This window comes from Equus asinus, chromosome 14, assembly GCF_041296235.1.
Source record: "Equus asinus isolate D_3611 breed Donkey chromosome 14, EquAss-T2T_v2, whole genome shotgun sequence".
In the NCBI taxonomy this organism is placed as follows: Eukaryota; Metazoa; Chordata; class Mammalia; order Perissodactyla; family Equidae; genus Equus; species Equus asinus.
The window spans coordinates 3,431,522-3,453,362 of NC_091803.1; the positions used below are offsets into that span (position 1 = coordinate 3,431,522).

The following is a 21,841-nucleotide window of genomic DNA, read 5'->3' on the forward strand; positions in this document are numbered from 1 at the left end:
TTTGCTGCTCTATCGATCGAAAAAAGAACAAGTCAGTTCAAAAATCCGTCAGAATGTCTTTCTGGAAACTCGAAATTGGGGGAGGCTGAGACGGTCTTGACAGCTGTTCTGTTTCACCATCTTCCACAAGCGAAGAGTGAAATTTGTCAGAGCGTTCGAGCTGATCCATAAAAAGTCTTTTGAAAGTTTTGCCCAGGTGAGTGTATTTGCGGAGGCTGTTACATTTCTCAAAAATTACAAGTTGTGTTCAGGGGCTTTGTCCAACTACCACCTGAGTGCTTGAGGTTGAATCCATCTTGAAAACTGCCGTCTGTGCCTGCAAGGCCGACCGTGGCCAGAGCAGGGTGAGGCCCATCTGCGGGAATCGCCCCAGCTCTGCTCTCCAGCAGAACAACAAACACCCTTGATCTTACGCTCTCCCATTTTAAGCTTTAAAAACTGCATTTTGTTATTATTAAACAGATCTCGGGTGGCGTGGTTCAGAGGTTCACCCAGGAGTCACGTGGCCGGTGCTCTCAGGAGGCACCTGGTGTTCCCTGCCCAGCGCGGAGTGTGTGTTTGATTGACATGTGCGGAAACGAATCCGGTTCCCGTCTCCTCTCCATTCTCCTTCTGTTCCTCTTCAGTCTCCAATTCTGACTTTGAACCTCCCTTTCCTCCTCCCTGACTTTGTCTCCCACCTATCTCCTGAAGTGGGCACTGGGAGGGGTCTGCATGGGGGGATCGTAGAGAGGTGAGCAGAGCAGGTCTGAGCCAAGCAGCTGTCCTTGCTGGTGGAAATGACAGACGCGGGTGTTTGCTGGCGCCCGCACAGGCCTGGCTTAGGAACCGGTGGAGCCCGTCCCTCTTCCTTCCCCTCGCCCCATTCCCCATTCTGTCAAAAGGTTCCAGCCTCCTCCAGCATTTCCTCTTCCATCTGCTCCCCCATGTCCCACACAGAGCTGGGATAAACCAGCCGCCTGTGGGAACATCTCCCGTCACGTCTTCCCACTCCAACCACCACACGGGGCAGCTGGCCCTGGCGGGACCTGTGGTCGGAGCAGTGAGGACCCTACCTAGGAGAGCTGGAGCATCAGGGGGTGTCAGAACCCCCTGGGTGTTCCTGCGGTCCTGCCCACACTTGACTTCTCTGTCCCGCCGCCCCTCCAGGGCAGGCAGGAGTTCTGGTTGTTGGACTGAGCTCTGTGACTGTGCGTCTGGCAGTTGCTTCACCACCCTGGGCCTGGCGGGAATTCTGCAGCTCTGAAGTGGGAGAGGGATGAGGGTATGGGGTCTGTAATGTCCCTCTGGCTCTGAGAGCCCAGGACCTTGGGCCTATTGAACTCATGTGCTCCCTCTCAGGCCTAGTCTCTCAAGTGCTTTTCAAAGCAACAATAAGCTCTCCCCAGAAATGACTTTATATTCTGAAGAGATGATAACTGACAACTAATAGTAATAATAACAGCAGCTAACGTCAGTCAGCATTTCTGTGGGGCCAGGGACCTGATAATTGCTTTCCTGTTTTATTAAGTTTTATTCTCACAGTGACTGTGCAGAGTGAATTGTTTTTATTTTCCCCGTTTCACAGATGAGCAAACTGAGGCTTAGAGTGTTTAAGTAATTGCACAACCAGCAAACGGTGGAGCCAGGTTTCAAACCCAGCTCTGACTCCAGCAGCATTGAACCACAATTCTGCTATGCCACCCCACCGTGTGAGGAGGAGGGCTACGGTGCAAAGAACCTCATGGGAAAGCATGCATTTTTGCTGGAACTTTCTCACCACTGCCCTGCCCCTGTAGAGTCCTTGGGGAGAGTGAGCGGGGATTTGCAGCCTGGAATTCTTGATCAGGTCGGCAGGCATCGCCCTGGGGCTGGGGCCCGCCCTGCTCCGGGTGCTCAGGTCATTACGCCCCAGGCAAGCCAGACACACAGCTGCAAAGGCACATCTGGGGACGCCGGTTGGAGGCTGCTGCTCTGCAGGGTCCAGCCAGCCTGATTGTTCTCATTAGCTCAGATCAAGGAGAGGAGAGAGAGTTGCGTATGGATTGGCTCCTGCAGGTCTCTTCAGTTCTCTACATGGCTGGGATGAGCCGAGTCAAATAATTTATGTGACTACAGCCAGGATGCCTTTAACATGTTGAATTCCCTCCTTTCTTGGGTTTTTGCTGACACTTCCTGCAGGTTTCTGGCCTCTGGCTCTGGCCCTGGCTCACCACTTCCCTTCCATAGTTAGAACTTGCCACACAAATCTTGACCAAAAGAGAATCGGGCTCTTGGGTTAACAGATGCCTTTGTTTTTAATTGCTAGAGCCGGGAGCTGTGGGACATCTGAGTTTCACGGAGATTCTGGACACGTCTCTCAAGGTCAGCTGGCAGGAGCCCCTGGAGAAGAATGGCATCATTACAGGCAAGTGTCCCTGCCTTCCGAAAAGAAAAGACAGGTTTGCCCCAGCACGAGAGGTGGGCTGGCTCAGAGCAAACTGCCGACAGAGTGGCCGCACACCCGTGGCCTTCTCTAGCGCCACTGGCCACGTGGCAGAGAGAGAGGACTCAGCCACCACAGCCAGGAGCCTGCCACCAAGAGCTCCACCTCAACCTCGGGGCTCAGAGATTTAGTCTCCTTGAGTTGTCTTAACAAACCTCTGGGCTCCCTTCCATCAGTGAGAATCCATCATTTTACGGCGTGTTCTCTCATATGAGTTTATTTCCCTCGATTCTCATAGCAACACAGGAAGATAGATGTGGATATCATGACCGTTTACAGGTGAGGAAACTGAGGCTCAGAGAGGTGAGGTGACTGGTCCTTCATTCAGCAAATGTGCCCTGAACACCTCCTGTGTGCGGGCGCTTTGCTCATCCACTGTGATGACCCGACCCTTCCACGCCGGCGTCTCCCCCTGGTCCCCCAGCGGGCCAGCGGCAGACCAGGACGAAGCCTGGGTCTCCCGACTCCGAGCGCCGTGCCCCTCACCCTCCCCACGGTGCCTCCTGGGAGGGCCTAGGGACGAGGAGAGGCGGGCGAGGGGGGAGCCGGCCCGCGCCCCAGCGGCCCCCGAACAGCCCACGCTCCCCTCGTGGCTGCGGGTGTCTCTGGGAACAGCTCACCTGCTGTAGGGTTTGTAATGATTTTATTTTATAGAAGAGGTTTCTGAAAACCTTTCAGGGTAAAGCTTAATTAAAATCTGGCTTTGGAAAAACAAGTTCTACGTTTGGTAACAGCCGCACAGGCTTTGGCCTCAGGTGAAGTTGGGGAGGACGCGGGTTTCACTGTTTCGGTCGCTCTGGGAGCCTCAGCTTACCTCTCAGACCCTCCATTCACCACCCGTGGGCATCGCAAGACCCCTCGTGCGACTGTGGGGAGGATTCACTGAGCAAGTGGTGTGAAGTGGCCGGCTCGGAGCAGGCGTCCCTTTCCGTTCAGTAAGCTTTCCTGGAAATGTCAGGCCGGCCACTTAATATTCTTATAGCTCGGTCACCTGTTTACTGGACACGTAACCCGTGGCAGGCACTCTGGGGCATCTCACATCATGTCAGGGGCTCCAACCTGGCTGTTTTTGCAGTTGGACCCTGAGAGTCAGGAGGACCCAGCTCCTGATCGAGTCGTTTCCATCCTGCTAGTGAATCTGTTAGCAGCCTGAGCTCTGTCGTCCCTCAGTCGGTGGTTACCTTGTCCAGCCGCCCACAGAAGCCTATGTCATCCGTCACGTGCCCGCTAGTCCGTGAAGTATACTCATATCAGCTGGTGTACCTGAGAAACTGGTCATGGACTGAGATCAGGAATGACAGCGGTCCCCGCTGCCTGGCCACGAGGTCAGGGGCCCCTTCCTTCTTCCTGTGTGTCCTGGGCAGCAGCAGCAAGAGTGACCGTGGGCGCTTCCCACAGGTAGGCACCTTAGCATTACAGGATCCTGTTTAATTTCTGAACAACCACACGAGGTGCGTCTTATCACCCCTGTCTGAGACCTTGGGCAGAAATGTCCCATGGTCACATGGCCAGCAGGTGGCTGAACCAACATGGGGATCCGGGTGTCTGTATTTTTGCCTCCGTGTCATCAATGTTCTGGAGGTGGGGTTGGAACCGTGCTCCTAACCCCAGCCCAGAGGCTCCCGTCTTCCTGGGTTCACAGCAATCTTGGTATCTCTCCAAGTTTCTCAATGTACACAGGCCAAAGAAATACCTAACAGTTCTCTGTATTATGTAGTTAGGTGCAAACAATTTAATAAGTATTTATATCCTAACAACTTGATAACCATTTGAAAAAATGATACGTATTAATTGAAAGAAAAAATATTTGTATTTCCTCCTTAAATAACCAGCTAGCTCCTGATGGGCTGTGTGTACCATTGGGCACCACCCAGCCTCTCAAACATGGAGTCAGAGTGGACCGCACCACCTATTTCCTCTTCCCCCTGGGTTTTCCTGTAGTACTTTATCTCAGCCACCGGAAACTCAGCTTTGCAAAGACACAACGTATCCAAGCGCAAGTGGCACGCTCTGGTCCTGAAGTTGTGAACAACTCAAGCTAGTGGTTCACACTGCATCCCACAGACACAGGTGAGAGGCGCCCAGCATCCTTGTGTCCCTGTGCTGTTTCTGGGGGCTCCCTCAGTGTCCTGGGCGCCCCAGCACATAGCCTGGGGACTGTGTTCCTACACTGAACTCCTCCCTTCTCCCCCATAACTCAGAAAACCTCCTGGTGCCAACCCTTCCCACTTCCTATCTGCAAAATGCTGTCTAGTCATCTGAACTCAGCCAGAACCCTGGGGCGCTCAGATCATATCACAAAGGGCCTCATTGATCTGATTCCTCCTCTGACCCTAACTTTCAAATAAAGCAAATTTATGAATCTGGTGCTACCCTCGGGAAGCTGTTTTGAAATCCCACTTTAGATAATGTCATAATTCCAGGAATGGGAAAAAGTCGCCGTCAAAATTGAATCTCAAAACCCCGATCCGCTGTGCATTCTGAAGCCTTCTCAGTATAGGACTGCAAGTGTTGAATACATAAAATAAAAAGATCTCCTACTGCAAGTAAACAGTTAAACAAAGTCTGGGGCCGGGGAGGGACATTCTAGACAGCAGGAATCCAGTTTAGTTGAATGTTGCTCTCAGCCCCACAAAGGCAGGAACAAACCAGCAAACCCGAGCAGGGAAAACACAACACAAGGACACCAGGAACTTAGCCCACGGCTACCGTTTGGAAGAACAGGTTTCCAGCTCAGACCCCTCGGGGACCAGTTCTGGTGCCTGAATTAGAGCTGTGCTCACCTCTGATTTCAGAAGTGGGACTGCGTGGGCGAGAGGCAGAGCAGTTGCATCTGTCCGGCCGGCTTTTACGACCCTGTCAACTGTGTTTCAGAAATTGGCTAGGACTCACGGTCGGCAGTCTTGACACAGAAGGACTTCCTTCCTTACAGACCCGCACGTGGAGCTCCTGCCCTGCCCTTTCTAAACACACTGCACACTTCGGTCTTGGTTTAAATCTTGAAGGAAACCCACGGGTCTAATCATTTTAGTGGAGCCAACATTTCAGGGCTAAGCAGTGGTTGCCAATACTTCCAATTTATGATCATCTGTTCTTACCAGCTAATAGGCCTTAATGAACTCATTTTCGTATTTTATTTAAACAAATACATGTAGTTACAAGCAACAGCCTATTGTTTATTGTGGAACTTGGCCTTCGAAGCTCTGGCTTTTCAGAGTCGGAGTCAGCTGGCACTGATCCTGAGCTGGGAGCTTACGGCGTGGTTGTAGCATCGAGGGGCTTGATCAGAGCTCCAGGCAGATGCTCTGCCTTTTCCTCTCGCGGCCACGTTGTCCCCACCTCGCTTTGTCTGGGCTGTGCTTGCCTTTCCCACCACATTATACAATGTGCCTGGAGTCCTGGAAGCTGCAGTGGAGGCCTTCAGCTCTCTGGTGAAGGCTATAGAGGAAGAGGGCCTCCCTGCAGGTGAGACCGATGGCTGTTATTTCCTTGTCCTCACTGATGTCCCTCCAGTCACCTGTCTGGTGACCCCTGAGCTCAATGAAGCTCTCCCTGGCGCTGGGCGCTCTGCCCTGACAGACAGGTCGGCACCCCCCAAATCGACATGGTTTCCAGTGGAGCATGCCGGAGGGACCACAGTCTGTTTCATGCTGAAGGTGTTTTACCAAGTAGAGCAAAAGAAAAACCGTGTCTGTGGGCAAACCCAGCCTGCAAAGGCCACTTTCAGGAATTGTCATTGTGGCGCCACCGTCCTTCTGGAGCCTCCCTGTTAATGCTGTAGGCTGCTGTGAAAGGCTGCTGCCAAGGCAGATGACACTGTAATAGTTTGGTCCTCTGCACAGGCCCACTTTATGGCCCAGACGCCCTGCAGAAAGCCATACTTTATCAGCCTTGGTGCACGGTGAGCACCCCCCTTGCCTCCGTTTTAATTTGGGCCCAGAACGAGAGGGAAGCCGAGCAGGGGGCGGCCACGTGCCCGCCCAAGCAAATTGCCCATCGCATTCTCATTGTAAATTTCAGCATCTTCCACTCTCCCTCCGTAAACTCTGATTTATGAGGGCCGGGATGCAGACAGACAGTTTGTGATTGGATGTACTGCTCTCTTGTAGGGAATTTACTTCAGATCAACAGAAAATTATTTCTGAAGCTCCTCTGGTCGTTAGTCTCAGTTAGGCAGCCCTTGGGAGCAGGTAGGACGCCAACTGGAGGCGCCCCGGCTCCTGGCTCCGGGCGGCTCTCTCCTTTCCTGTCTCTCACGCTGGAGCCAGATGAAACATTCACCAGCCAGAGCTACCGTGCACATCCCCAAAAGCTGTGCATAAATCGGAGAGCCTCTTTGCCCACCACATGCCTGCAGCTCTGTCCATCTGTGTGCTGCGAGCGTGGCGTGTCGGCTTTTATTATGCGTCTGGGCCAGCGCTTCCTTTCTGCTCCTGCTTCCTTGGGCCTCACCTGAGTAGATGAGGCTCTGTAGTTATCTACAACAATTGTGGAATACTGGATTATCAATTTTGGTTCTCATAAATGCTACCAATGCTGCCCTACTAAGGATGCCAGAATTGCTGTTTGGGCCCCAGGCTGCCATGATGAGCAAGATGCTGTATTTTAGTAAGTTTTGATGAGGAATAGCTTTGACAAATAAAATTGTCTGACAGACAAGGCAATGACATTAAGCAAAGACTTCTCTTCCTGTACGTCCAGGGAAGACCCTGAGTATCAAATTGTTTAGAGACTTATCAGGCATCACCTACCACGGTCAGGGATGGTTTTCACGTTTACTCATACACATCAGGACTTCGGAGAGAAGGAGGTGTGGAAGGAGGCTCTGGGGAGACATGAAGAGCCTGGGAAAACCCTAGAAACCCTGCCAATTTCTAACAAGTTCATGGACCTCTGCTCCTTGGTTTTCTCCTTTGTAGAAGGGGAGGGATGATGGCTCCAACTTCAGGGCTTTGTTGTGAGGATTAAGTGAACTCGTCTGTGCGAAGTGCTCAGAGCACCGCAGGGACATTGTAAATACTCTCTATGTATTTGAAGTTATTAACATTCATTGCCCAGAAGGGTTTTCCCTTTTTTTTAATTGCACAGTTAATTCCAAAATTCTGAATTAGCACAAAGGGGAGAACTGATGGATTTGAGTGCATCGTGATGTTGGTGCTGGTCCACTGAGAATGAGGGAGGCTAGACATCAAGGTGGGTCCTGAGGAGGAGGAGAGTCTAAGGTCCAGAGTCAGGGGTGGGAGTGGGAGAAGGGCAGAGGTGAGTGGTCAGCCTGTGCGAGCCCCAGGAGGAGAAAGAGACAAGGCCTGACAGGCAGGGTCCTGCAGACAAAGGTGGGTTCAGTTGTCCTCACGGGCCTGGGCAGAGACCCAGAAGCCAGGAGCCAACCCCAAGCAGTCAGCAGCTAAGGTAATGTGGGATTTGTGATGTGTGCTGGGGCCCCAGTGACAGGGCCACCTCTGCTTGCCTTTGCTCCCTGGATGTCCTGGCCATACCACCCCAGCTGGGAAGCCTTGGTGCCAGGCACAGAAGTTGCTGACCGTATGAGGGCTGTGGGACAGCAGACAGGCAGTGGCTTCCAACATTAATTTTTTTTTCCAAAATATTAGAGTCCTGAGATGCTCTCCTCTAAATTCCTGTTTACCTGCAAGTGCAAGTTTCTGGCTATATTTATTGCTTTCATCAGAATGAGAAGGAGCTTTAAGACCCCTCCTAGTGCTGCAGCGTCCCCGAGTTTATTGACTGGAAAGAAGGAAGAGCCAGCATTTTCCCTTTGCCTTTGGGCCTGGGAGCTCTTTCCATCACTGCCTCCCTCCTTACAAGACGCTCTTAAGCGTTCTCTAATCTCATCAACTCCCCTCCAAGGGGGCTGATTCAGGAGCTCGCTGGGTCTTTTTTCTCTGAGCCCAAAATCACGATGGAATCCGAGGTGGAATAAATAGTGATCATGAGGCCCTTCTGGGCTGAACAGAGTACAGGGGAAATCAAATTTCTCTAGGAAAACCAGAGGTCCAATGAGGGGAGATGGAGCTAGAAGCAAAACTCAGGCGCTCGCGGAAAGAGAAATGTTTTAAAGCAGAGAACTTTGCACAATAAAAGCATGTCCTGTCAGTCATTTTGTAAAGGAAAAGGTCGCAGTATGTCCACAAATTGGTTACAACCCAGGAGCGAGCTACTGATTTAGGGTACTGTATCAGGAAGATATCAGCTTATAAAAACGGAAACATTGATGCAATGCATCCATAATTTGACAAGAGAAGGTTCAATCAGGCCAGCAGGCTGGCAATCGTCATTCATCATTCTTCAATGCACACCCCAGGTACTGAGGTTACCGAAACATCAGCCAGGTCGCTGTGCCCCGGCAGCTCGCTCTGTCACGGGGAAGACGGCCCCTGTGGACCAAGAGGTGGTGCCCTAGAGGTTTCTCCGGGCACACAGAGGAAGCACGCCCGACTCTAGGTTTCATTTCAGTAGGGCAGTGGCTTCTCATCACACGTCAGCAGATCTGGTGAGCTTTCCATTGTTTCAAATCTACAAAGATAGCAGCGTGGCAGCCAGCCTCCGCCCTGGGCCGTCAGGAGACCGCACGTTAACTGTGTTCTCGCCCTCTAGGCTATCAGATTTCCTGGGAGGTGCACGGGAAGAGCGACTCGCGGCTCACACACACTCTGAGCAGCACGACGCACGAGCATAAAATCGAAGGACTGTCCTCTCTCACCACCTACACCATCGAGGTGGCTGCCGTCACTGCAGCGGGGGCTGGCCTGGCGACTTCGTCCACCATTTCCTCTGGCGTGCCCCCAGGTCAGTAAAACCGTGCTGTGGTCTCCCTGCTAGTGCGTCTTCCTGAGGGGTTTCTGACGCTCGGAGTCAACTGGCGTTTTTGTACAGAAGCCGCCGGGAGCCTTGCAAAGAGCGGTGTCAGCTTCCAGCTAAGACGGTCTAGCGATAAGTGGATGATGACCCACGTCAGCCTTGTTTTCCAGTGTTTTCTGATCCTGGCTTAACGTTTCTTCTTTCGGGGTGAGGATTGGCGAGAGTGCACTTGTGGTGAGGGAGGAGAGATCTGGATTCCACAGAGGGAGCTGGGATGAGGGCCCGCCCTCCAGGGAAACCACAAACAAGGCCCACACAGAAGGAAAACGCAGGCTTTATTTATTTATTTGAGAGAGAGAGAGGAAATAATGATATCGAAATGAAGAATAGGAAGCATAGAACTTTATCCACTCAATAGAACAATGAAAACTTGGATTTGAGTTAAGAAAAAACAATAGACAAGGTGGGAAGGCAAAGTAAAGAGACGGAGAGAGGCAAATTTAAGGGAACCTGAGGAGAGAGTGTTCCTGCGAGGCAAACCGCTGTGGTGGGGTTTGCTCCTCGGTGTGGGCGCTCTCGTGTCCTTCTGAGATTCAGGTCATCTTCCCGAATGTTCAGCACGCTCATGTCAGCTTGGGAAAATTGCTGCTCAAATTTTTCTCTCCAGTTTTAAAGTTTATGTTTAAAATGAAATTGCTTTTGCAAGGAATTCGCACATACCCGTGAATGTGAGGAAATATTGTGAGGCTATCAGTTCCGTTCTGTAAGTAAAGCCATCAGGCTCTTGCTATTTAAAAGATGTCAGTTTGCCTTATTTCGGTCTTTAAGAAAAGCGTGACTGCCTCGTTTGAAAGGCCCTGAAAGGTTGAAACCAGCATGTACCCCACATCCAGTTCAGTTTTCATGACCTGATCATTTTCTTGGGAGGGTGACACACATGCTCTGAAGAGAAGACCAAGCAAATAAAATGCACGCGGTGAGAACAGAATCCCCTCGGAAGAGATGTGTTCACCATCCCCACCTCTCCTCACAGGGGCTGCGTGCAATGGGATACCCGCGGTCCAAGTTAGATGTGGTGGCAGAGAAGGAGGAGGGGGAGGGTGTTTCCTCTCCTCGGAGCACTGTGACCTCAGAGGGTACTTTCTAGAAGCCATTAGCTACCTGCCCTGCCAGCAGGGGAGCCTTGAGCCCAGCAGTGTCCCAAAGCAAGTCTCACTGTCCACCCATAGACAGTTGGCCTTGTCCTCCCCGTAAGGCAGTGGCTCTGACACTTCTACGTGCGTCAGAATCACTGGGGATTCCTTAGAAACAGATTGCTGGGCCCGCTCCCCAGTGTCTAATTTGTGGGTCTGGGGTGACGTTGGAGAATTTGCCTCTGGAACAAGCTCCCAGGTGATGCCAATGCAGCGGGGCAAGGATCACGCTTTGAGGCAATCCGGATTTTTTTAAAGGTGTTTACAAAATAAATTTATTCTTTTAACAAAGATGTCTTTGGCTTACAGGAAGACTCATTTATCCTACATAAATAGCTAGTTCCCATAGCACATATTTAAAATATTGTTACTACTTTAATAACTAGTGAAGATGATGATGGCCTATTATTTATTTGTTAGAAATGGCTTTCGTACAGTGACTGAGGGTAACATTGGGAGCACATGCATGTGTGTGACCAGGTTTTCCCTGGGATGGTTTGGACACTGTCCACCGGGGCAGGGAAATGGGCTAGCGGGCCTCCAGAAGCATCTACCCGCAGCCTTACCGTGATGGGCGGGCCCTGCCCCAGAACTGCAGAGCGGGATCTGAGAAGGGAGATGGGCCCAGCGGTACTGAATAAAGCTCAGATGACTACATGGGAAGGAAGGGCCGAGGTGCTGTTGCTTCACTCACAGGTCAGGTCACATGCAGCTGGAGGCTGATCTCAGACATCCCGGAGCGCTCTAAGTAGTGGCTAGAAGCAAAATCGCATGATAATAACCACTTGTGGGGCTGTATTCTGTTTGCTGTGCTTGAAGTTTACGTCCATTAATGACTGAAGAACCATTTTAAGAATCCAGAGAGCTGAGAAATATAAAGAAAAGAGTCACTTGTCCCTCAACGGCAGCATTTTCTGCTTCAAATTCATTAAACTAGATGCCGAAAGGACCCTTGAGCTCCTAGAGACCCTTCCTGTGCCAATACTGCATTGATCACCAAAGTGGCTCTATTGTCTCTGTGCAAGACCTGGTTTTAAATACCCCGAGTGATGACGAGTCGGGAAATCTCTCCTCAGAAGCAGTGCAGTCTGACGGCCTTTTCTGCTACTTGTGTTGCATCTTTCTTTCCTTCGTTTTATCCCTATATCTTTCTCTAGAGTATTTTGCATTGCACAGGAGTGTAAGAGCTCTCATTTTGGACTCACAGTATTTCACTTCTCACTTGGACAGGCTTTTGGGGGAGCAGCCTACCAAAGGGTCCCTATTCGAGGAGTAGGCTCAAGCCACAGGCAACCTCAGATGATGGGGCTGGTGCACAGCCCACCTTCTCCTCCTGTAGTTGCCAGGGCAACTGAACGCAGGCAGAGTGGGAGAGGTCTCCACTTTCACCTGAATGTGGTTGTCTTGGAGACCAGACCCAAGGAGCCTAAGGCTCAGGACCTGCACACTTGCCCATGTCACGCTGCCGAGAAGCGACACACCGGCTTGTGCGCTCTTCCATCCTCTCCCTGTCCTGCTTTCCAGGGCATCATGGTCACTAGTAAAGGGAGGATGGACACTCAGTGCTTTGTGCTCTTTTGGGAGCTTGGAAGAAACATTCATTCATCCTTTCTTCATTCAACAAGTGTCTATTAATTTCCTACTGTGTATGGTGATGAAGAAGACATGATCTGACCTTCAGAGTTTATCATCGAGGAGGCTTCACTCATATGTCTCCCAATGCCACATCAGAAGGCTAGGAGCTTAACGGGTGACCCTATTAAAGTCAGAGTCATGCTGTGGTCCTGTTCCTGGGGAAGCCCTGATTCTCACGTTCATGGTTCTGAAAACAAATCCTTTTTTGGCATAAAGGCATTTTGAAATTGTTTACTTGCTGTTGTGTTTGATGCATTTCCCAAGCTGTGACAGAATTTAAATCTCCACCTTTGCTCTCTCGTTTATCTCTAGAACTTCCTGGTGCCCCATCCAACCTGGTCATTTCCAACATCAGCCCTCGCTCAGCCACTCTTCAGTTCCGACCGGGCTACGATGGGAAGACGTCGATCTCCAGGTGGATCATAGAGGGGCAGGTAAGCGGCTCGTTAAAGCTGAGAGTTGGAGTTTCCAAAGAGTAACCCTGGGACCTGTATTTGAGAGACAGCTGATTGACGCCTTTGCAGGATGATTGATCCATAGCTGGAGTGACTCGGTGGTGGTTTGGGAGGTGGTCGTGTTTGGAGGAGAACCAGAGACTGGAGATAGCCGGGAGGCCGGGGACAGGATGTGGAAAGATCCAGGAAAACCAGGTGTTAGACTGGAGTCTTATTGGTTGTTAGAAGTGATAATAGGTTAAAATTCAAGTTGTGGTTCAGAATAGGTACCCAAAATTTGATAGCATAGTTGATTGGGATTTTTTTTTTTTTAATTCTCTATCACAGTTAGCCACCAAACATACTAATAGGATTGTTTGGTACAACTTGTCTGTCATATGAATGAATGAATACATCTTCATTCAACAATATTTATACAACATGCTTATTTCGTGGCACTATTCTGGATACAGAATACATGCAGGATACAACAGTAAACAAAAACTGACATAGTTTTGGGGCTAGCCTGGTGGTGTAGTGGTTAAGGTCACACACTCCACTTCAGCAGCCCGGGGTTCACAGGTTCAGATCCCGAGCGCAGGCCTAGCGCCACTCATCAAGCCACACTGTGGTGGCATCCCACATAAAACAGAGGAAGATTGGCACAGATGTTAGCTTAGCAACAATCTTCCTCAAGCAAAAAGAGGAAGATTGGCAACAGATGTTAGCTCAGGGCCAATCTTCCTCAAAAAAAAAACTGACAAAGTTTCTGCTGTAAAGGAGAGAAGTTCTCTCTTGGGGGAAAGAACTTCAAGTTGCTGGGAAAGAAACATGCACATTATATTTGAGGACCAGCAGGGAGGCCCGGATGGCCGGGGAAAGGGAGCATGGGAAAGAGCCCCGGGGGCAGATCACACAGGTTCCAAGAGGGTAGGCCTTAGAAAGGACTTTGAGTCTAACCAAAAGTGTGCTGGCCAGTCACTGGAGGGCCTGTGAGGCAGAGAGAGGGTCACCAGGCACCGGCGGATACCATACAAGCCACAGTTCCGTGTTCTAATAAGAGCAGAGGAAAAGATGAAGGCCCACATTATGGAGGCAGTAAAGTTTCAAAATAGTTACTGTCTGTAGTAAAATCCTAGTGATTTTCATGACGGTAGTTGTACTCTATTGTAAGACAATTCACTCTTGGAAATTGACCATAAATCAGGGAACAAATTCCATATACGTCTTCAAAACTTTCATTAAACAACTGTTTCTGGAAACCTGTGCAGGATTCTGAAAGTGTGAACCAGGTAGTTGTGGCTGATCAATCAATGGGGCTGGAACAATTATTTCCTTAGAAAAAGTAACAGTATATCCCTACCTCACATCTAACTGAAAAAATAAATCCCCAGTAACTGAAAACCAAAATGATAAAAGTGAACTTTAAGACCCGTAGAAGAAAGTCTAAGAGAAAAATTGTGATACCTCGTGAAAACCAATTCTGGCATCTCAGAGTCTGTCAGAAGTAGCAGGGCAAGCACTCGGAGGAATTCGGAAGCATGAGATGTGTCCTGGGGTCACTGGCTTAGGTTATAGCTGAGCATGGTGAATGCCCAGGAGGCAAGCTCTGCAGGCCTTAGATGGGTATTAGTCCAGGCTGGGCTGCAGTAACACAGAACTGTCAACATCTCCATGGCTCACCATTCTAAAGCTTTATGTCGTGCTTCCAGAGCCAGACCTGGGCGTGGACTACACCAGTTCCATCTGTATTCCGTTTACCAGACCTTGGTCACATGGCGCCCACATAACACGGGCAGTCTGGGAAGTGTCTTTGAATTTGCCCAAGAAGAAGAAAGGAGGTGGTGAGCACAGATCACACGTGCCCCATGCCTCTGTCCTACAACCTATGTCTTTATAGTTTTAAAAGGAAAATTTTTAAAACATACCGGAAGGAAAGAGAATAATATAACGAACTCCCACATACCCATTACCTAGATTCGTCTAGTCCCACTTTTCATTGTTGCTGAAGTGTTATAAAGCATGTCTGAGAGCACATGTCATTTTTCTCCCAAATATTCAGCATACATCTCTAAAATGTATGTACATGCTAAGATATGGATGATTTCACAACATAGTATTGAGCAAAAGAAGCCAGACTCAGGGCCGGCCCTGTGGCCGAGTGATTAAGTTCACGCACTCCACTTCGGTGGCCCAGGGTTCGCTGGTTTGGATCCTGGGCGCAGACCTAGCACCACTCATCAAGCCGTGCTGTGGCAGCGTCCCATGTAGAAGAACCAGAAGGACTTACAGCTAGGATATGGGGCTTTGGGGAGGAAAAAGAGGAAGATTGGCAACAGATGTTAGCCCAGGGCCAATCTTCCTTATCACAAAGTATACCCTAATAAAAAAAAAAAAAGAAGCCAGACTCATAATTTGAGTATACACCATATGCTTCCATTTATACAAAGTTCTAGAACGAGAAACAGCAATCTTTGGTGTTAGAGTCCTGGTTCCCCTTGGGTCTCCTGGTCACCACTGGGAGAGAGACTGGAAGGCTCTGGAACGCCGGGAATGTTGTTTCTTGGTCTGGATCTGGGTTGCTTATCTGTCTTCGTCTTGCACATGCGCCAGTGGCTGTGCACTTGTCTGTGTGCCTTCCTTCTCTGCAAACATTATGTTAGAATATGGGTACCTCCTCTCAAAATTGTAATGCCGTCATCACACCAGATAAAATTAATAAAAATGTCTTAATATCATCTAATAATCAGTCCACCTTCAAATTTCCCCATATTTTCCAAAAATATCTTTTTACTGTGGTTTTGATGAAAATGAGATCCACACAAAGTTCACACTATGCGTTTGGTTGTCATATCTCTTAAATCATTTAAAAAAATTTTTAATAAGGAATAATTGACATGTAATAAATTGATATTTTTAGAGTGTACAATTGGATAAATTTTGACTTAGATATACATGTGCGGGTACCTGTGGAATGCTGGCCACAGTCAAGATAATGAGCCAGCCCATGGCCCCTGAAAGTCTGCTTGTGCCCTTTGTCATTCCTCCCAGCCCCTCCCCGTCCCCAGCAACCACTCATCTGCCTTCTGTCGTAGATTAGTCTCTTTTCATCTAGAGCCCCCTCTCTTCCTCCTGTCATTGCCTTGGTGACAAAGCCCAGTCACTTGTCCGGTGGAATGTCCTGCATTAGAGATGCACCCTTTACTTCCTTGCAGCGACACTTCACTCGTGCCTCTGTCCCCATCTTTCCTGTAAACTGGAACTTCATTCCAAAACCTTGATTAGAGTCCAATTCTGCTTTTTTGTTGTCGTTGAGAGCAGTTCCCAGGTGGCACTGTGTGCCTCATACTGCAGCGCATCAAGATACACAATGTCCAGTTGTGCCACTCAGGGACGCTGAGATTGAGAGCAGCCTGACCCCTAGTTGTCACTTCCCCATCAGCTTCTTATCTAATGGTCTCCATCTTTGCCTGAATTAAGTATTTTCTTCAGATATTCAAAATGGCAATTCTCTATCACTCTCTCCTCATTTAGTGGCTGGGACTCTGAAGAGAAGCACTTCCCCTCCTCCCTCAGGCTGTTCCGTTACCGCGAACACGGGAACCGAACGCGGGATAAATCCCGAAATCTGAGTCCTTTTCCTTTAAGTCCCAAATTCCAGAGTAAGGAATGGGTCCTCCAGTTACTCCCAATGTTAAGCAGATTTCTCTTTCTTCCTTCCTTCCTTCCTTCCTTCCTTCCTTCCTCCCTCCCTCCCTCCCTCCCTCCCTCCCTCCCTCCCTCCCTCCCTCCCTCCCTTCCTCCCTTCCTTCCTTCCTTCCTTCCTTCCTTCCTTCCTTCCATCTCTTTTCCCGACTATCAGTATGAAAGCGTGGGCTTTTTATATATTCAGTGTATTTCCGTCACCCACAGTCATTATTCTTTTTTGAACCTCAAACTGATCTCTCTTGGCCAAGGGGCAGCTCTTCTCGTTCTAGGCATTTTGACACAAGGGTACTAATTTTTCATGATTTTCTTGTTTTCTGATACAACAGAATGTCCTAGAATCATCTTGTGCATTCCTGCCCCAAATTCAAGCTGAAACTGAGTCATTCCTACCTGGTTTCATTTAGTGTCGAATGGTATTTGAAGACCATAATCTGGGCACTAAGGGTAGGGGAAGTGGTGTTCGTCGCTACTGGTTAGTTCTTGCTTCTAGAGCTTTCCAGTGGACAGAGAGAGGAAATATACATTTTTTTTTTTTTTTTAAGATTTTATTTTTTCCTTTTTCTCCCCAAAGCCCCCCGGTACATAGTTGTGTATTCTTCGTTGTGGGTTCTTCTAGTTGTGGCATGTGGGACGCTGCTTCAGCGTGGTCTGATGAGCAGTGCCATGTCCGCGCCCAGGATTCGAACCAACGAAACACTGGGCCGCCTGCTGCGGAGTGCGCGAACTTAACCACTTGGCCACGGGGCCAGCCCGAAATATACATTTTTTTTAAACATCATGAGTTCATACTGATATTTCCAATTCAAATTTAAGACTCCTTAACTTTGAATTTATATTTAAATACCTTTTTTACACTAAAGTTGTATTTTTCAGAAATATTAACGTAATTACTTATTTTCTTTATCCTACTGTTGTGTAGAGTTTCAAAATCATAATTTCAATGGTACTACTAACAATAGGACTACTGAATGCAATTTAAGTATTTGTCCTTAGACTGTATTACATTATGGATGTACAGTTAAAATACAGAATTCTAAAGTCCTTTAATTCCTTTCTCCGTGTGGTTCTATCACCAACTTAACACAAAATTAGGTTCATTCATTTCAGGGGTTTTGTTTTGTTCTTTTGTTTCAATTTTTAATGATTGCTTTCCTTAAAAATCATTTTGCTTTCTAAAAAGTTGTTAAAACATTTGAAATTTAATTTAGTTTTGAGCATCTAAGTCATTTGCATATCTCAAAGTCAAAACTATAAAAAACAGGTGTTTTCAGAGACATTCATGCCCATCTCCTCCCTTTACGCTGTTGCCTCTCTTCGCTAAAAGCCCCATATTAGGTTTTTGGTTTATCCTTTTTCGTTTTTTGCAACATAAGCAAATGTACGTGTTTGTGTCCTGCCTTCTCACGCAGAACGTAGCTTGTGCACCTTGCGTTCTTCGATCGCAGGCACATCCGGAAGGCACTGTGAGCCATCCGTGGAGGTCTTCCTCACTCCTTTTCACAGCTGCCTAGTGTTGCCTCGTGTGCACGTGCCAGGGCTTGTGTATTTAGCTGGTCCCCTGCTGATGCTCATCTGGATGTGCTTTGGTTTTCTGTGGCTGCCATGACAAATGACCAAAACCTTAGTGGCTTAAACAACACAAATGTGTTATCCTACAGCTCGCTCGGGCAGAAGTCCAACCTGGGTTTCAGGAGCTAAAATGAAGTTATTGGCAGAATTGTGTTCCTGTCTGGAGGTTCTAGAGGAAGACCATTTCCTTGCCCATTCAGCTTGTTGGCACAATTCACTTCCTTGTGCTCGTAGAACCGAGCTGGCTGTCACCATCCCCAGCTTCTAGCAGCCTCCACATTCCTTGGCCCCTGGCCCCCTTCCTCCACCTTCAGAGCCAGCAGTCGCGGGTCAAGTCCTTCTCAAGCTTCAACTTTCCCCTCCTTCTTCCGTCTCATCTCTCTGACCCACTCTTGTGGCTCCCTCTTCCACTTTTAAGGATTTATGTGAATAGATTGGACCTGCCCCGATCATCTAGGGTCATCTCCCTATTTCAGGCACTTAACCTCAATCATATCTACAGAATCCCTTTTGCTAAGTAAGGTAACATGCTCACAGGTCCCAGGGACTAGGGTGTGGAAATCTCAAGGTGGGCTGGGGGGTGGTGAGGAAGTTGTTACTCTACCTGAAGGTTGTTTTTAGTGTTTTGCATAATCATTTGGTATTTTTCCCACTGAATCTTTGGGATAAGTGCCTAGGAACGGGGTTGCTGGATCAAATGATGAGCGTGTATGTAAATGTTCTAGGCATTGCCAAATTCCTCTGCTACAGGTTGCAATATTTTGCATTCCCATCAGCAATATCTATAATTTTTTGCCACGCCAAAAAGAAATTGGAGTCTAATTTATCAATCTTTTCTTGCAGGCTTTTGGATTTGAGTCATAGATAGAAAGATTTTCCTCACTCTCAGGTTATAAAGGAATTCACCCAACTTTCCATTACCACTTTTATGGCTTTATTTTTGCATTTAGATCTCCATCCATTTGGAATTTGTCCTTATATATGGAGTGAGGTATGAATCCATTTTTTATCGTTTTGCAAATAACCATGTAATTGTCTCAAGGCCATTTGTTTAAAAATCCATTTTTTTCTTCTCCTAATTTGTAATATTAAATTCCCACATGTGCTTGGGTCTATTTCTGAACTTTTTATTCTGTTCTATTAGTCCAGCTATTCGTGCACTAATTCTACATTGTTTAATTATAGAGGCTTTAAAATGTGTTTTAATATCTGGAGAGGTCTCCCCAACACCCCCACCCCCACCCTGAGCACACACACGCACACTGCTTGACTTATTTAGGATTTTCCCAGCCTTGTTGATAGCTTACCATGTTGATGTCCTACGCTGTTGAGTCTTCCTATCCAGGAACATGATACACCTTTCCGTTTGTTTAAATCTACTTTTGTCAGCTGTTTTCTGCTTGGCAGAAGCACTGGGCTATCCTACCTTCACTTTGCTCTCAGAAACGCAGGAAAAGTGAGGGGCAATCGGTAAGCCTCAAGAGCCGTGATAGGAAGAACGTGGGCTCTGCACCAGGTGCCCTGGCGCCCTCTCCTTCTCCCTGCTCTCTTTCCTAGCTCTGTGATCCTGGACAGGTTCCTTAACTTCTGAGCGAGCCTTAGTTTCCTCATCTGTAAAATGGCATCCACAGTACTCTCTGCAAGATGGTCATGAGGACTAATTAACGTATGTGTATTTTTAATTACATTTTCTGACTTCATTGCTGCATATAGGATCACAATAGATTTTTGAATATTTTTCTTTATTTAATGAACTCTTATGTGCTCTAAGTGCTTTTACAAACATTAAATCATGTAATCCTCTCAACGATTTTGGGAGGTGGCTCTGTTACCCATTCTTACAGATGAGACGACAGGGGCTGAGATACTCGCTTGGGTCACAGTGAAGCCATGGAACCATCTGGCTCCAGGATCCATGCCTGTGACCATGGCGCTAGGCTGCCATCGGCCCGGGGTGACGGCACCACAGCCAGAACAGAGAACTCTGTGGTTAATCTGTTAATTTCACCTAGTTTTCTGTAAAGAAGTCCCCTCATCTGTTAACAGTGACAGTTTTCTTTCTTCCTTTGAAATCTTTATACCCTTTCTTTCTCCTTTGAGTTTCTTTTTATTTATCTATTCTGTGATCCTATTGGGAGACTAGATTCTCCTGCATCATATTGAATTGGAGCAGTGATAGAAGAACAATCTTTTTTTACTGCTAACTGTAAAGAAATTCTTTTAAGGTTTTATCATCAAGTATGACATTTACAACATTTATGGTAGGTTTTGTTGGGTTTTGTTTTGTTTTGTTTTTCTTTTTGTGGCTAGCCTATATTGGGGTAAGACAATTCTTTTCTAATCCTGGTTTGCTATAAGTTGGGTGTTTTTTTTTTAGGATTTTGAAAAATCATAAATAAATTTAATTTTATCAAACTATTTTTTGCATCTATTGCGTTGTTCAGGTTTTTTCTTCTTTTGCCTGTTGGTAAATGATTTATATTCGTATTCTAATGTTCAACCATTCCAGTGTTCCTGAGATAAACAGTTTGATCATGATGTTTATTTTGTTTGGTTAGGTTTGGAGTTAAGATTTTTGTATCGGTATTCATAAGTAAACTTGGCCTTTTCTGGTTGTTGGTTTGGCTTTTAAGACCAATAGTTTATTTTCACCCCCATTTTCATAAACAAAGATTTGATTACACTCAGGGCGGAGGTGAGAGGCAAAGCTGCTGACTCCTGACCTAGAGGGCGCAGCCCGAGACCCTCGAGGGCATCTTCCTGCTGTGCTCAGCAGCTCTCAGTCCTGGCTGCGCATTAGCCAGAGGGGAGATTTTAAAACACACCAACTCAGGGACCCCACCTCAGATCAGTTAATCAGAGTCTCCAGGCGGGGTCTCCAGTGCATTGTCCTGTTTGTACATAACTTCCCGGGTGACACAGTGGATTAAAAAGCTTTTAATCCTCTTCCACTGTACTAGTCCCTCCCCAGGGGCTTGTGCACTGGGTCTCAGAGTGGGACCTTTCATGATCAGGCCTCTGTCTGGGTCTCCTCCCGGAGGCTCCAGCCCCCCAGAGGAGAATGATGCGGGCAGGCTCCCTGCCTTTCCCCGTGCTCTGTCTTGAGTGTCCAGTACAGTGGAGCTCACGGCATGGACCCCCGGGCCAGTGGCGCAAACTCCCCGTGTACTCGGCTCCCAGGTTGCTGTGTGCCTAGCTATTCAGTCATTTGTTGAAAGCTTTAGCTGGAGTTTGAGATGTCCCTGAAGTTCATTTTTACCTTTCACCTCAAAAGTAGTTCAAAACTACAGAAAAGTTGCAAGAATACTACAAGGAACTCTCCTTCACCCCGAGACCCTATCTAGATTTTGTCAGTTGTCCCAGCGTATCCTGTGTCGCAAAAGGCTCCAGTCCAGGACCTCACGTTGCACCTGGTTGTCACATCCCTCAGGTCCCCTCCCCTCTGGATTAGTTCCTCGGCCATTCCTTGACTTTCATGACCTTGACAATTTCAAAGATTATAGGCCACTTATTTCCCAGAATACCCCTCAATTTGGATTTGTCTTGATGATTAGACCCGGGTTATGCATTTTCGGTCGGAGTGTCACAAAAGTGATTCTGGGTTCTTCTCGCTGCATCCTGTGGGGTTTAATGTGATATTGATAAGTCCCTTTATTGATGGAGTTAATTTTGCTCACATGATTGAATGATGTCTGCCAGGTTTCTCCATGTAAAGTTGCTTTTCTCTGCTTCACAATTGGTAAGTACTTTGGAGGAGGTACTTTGAGATTATGTGAAACTCTCGTTCCCCTTTCCGCTCACATCCACTAGTTTGTCGCCCACTGATATGTCATCCACTGAATTCATTAGTGCAACGATGGTACCAAATAGTGACCTTTCTCGTTCAATGCTTTCTTCTACATTTATTGAGCGGACTTTAACTGTAAAGGAAAGCTTTCTCTTCTCATTTATTCACTCATTTGTTTGTTTATCAGTGTGGACTCATGGATTCCTATTTGATTTAACAGATTATAATCCGCTGC

General features: G+C 47.8%; 1 protein-coding gene across 3 annotated transcripts in view; it reads left to right on the forward strand.

Moving 5' to 3' along the window:
- Positions 1-21,841, forward strand: part of SDK1 (sidekick cell adhesion molecule 1) — an 865,901-nt gene that overhangs the window by 705,107 nt on the left and 138,953 nt on the right. For all 3 annotated transcript variants that reach the window (XM_070484134.1, XM_070484135.1, XM_070484136.1), the window contains 3 exons: positions 2,288-2,386; positions 9,077-9,268; positions 12,421-12,542. In XM_070484134.1, the coding sequence (XP_070340235.1) occupies positions 2,288-2,386; positions 9,077-9,268; positions 12,421-12,542 (413 nt within the window). The remainder of the gene's footprint in view (positions 1-2,287; positions 2,387-9,076; positions 9,269-12,420; positions 12,543-21,841) is intronic.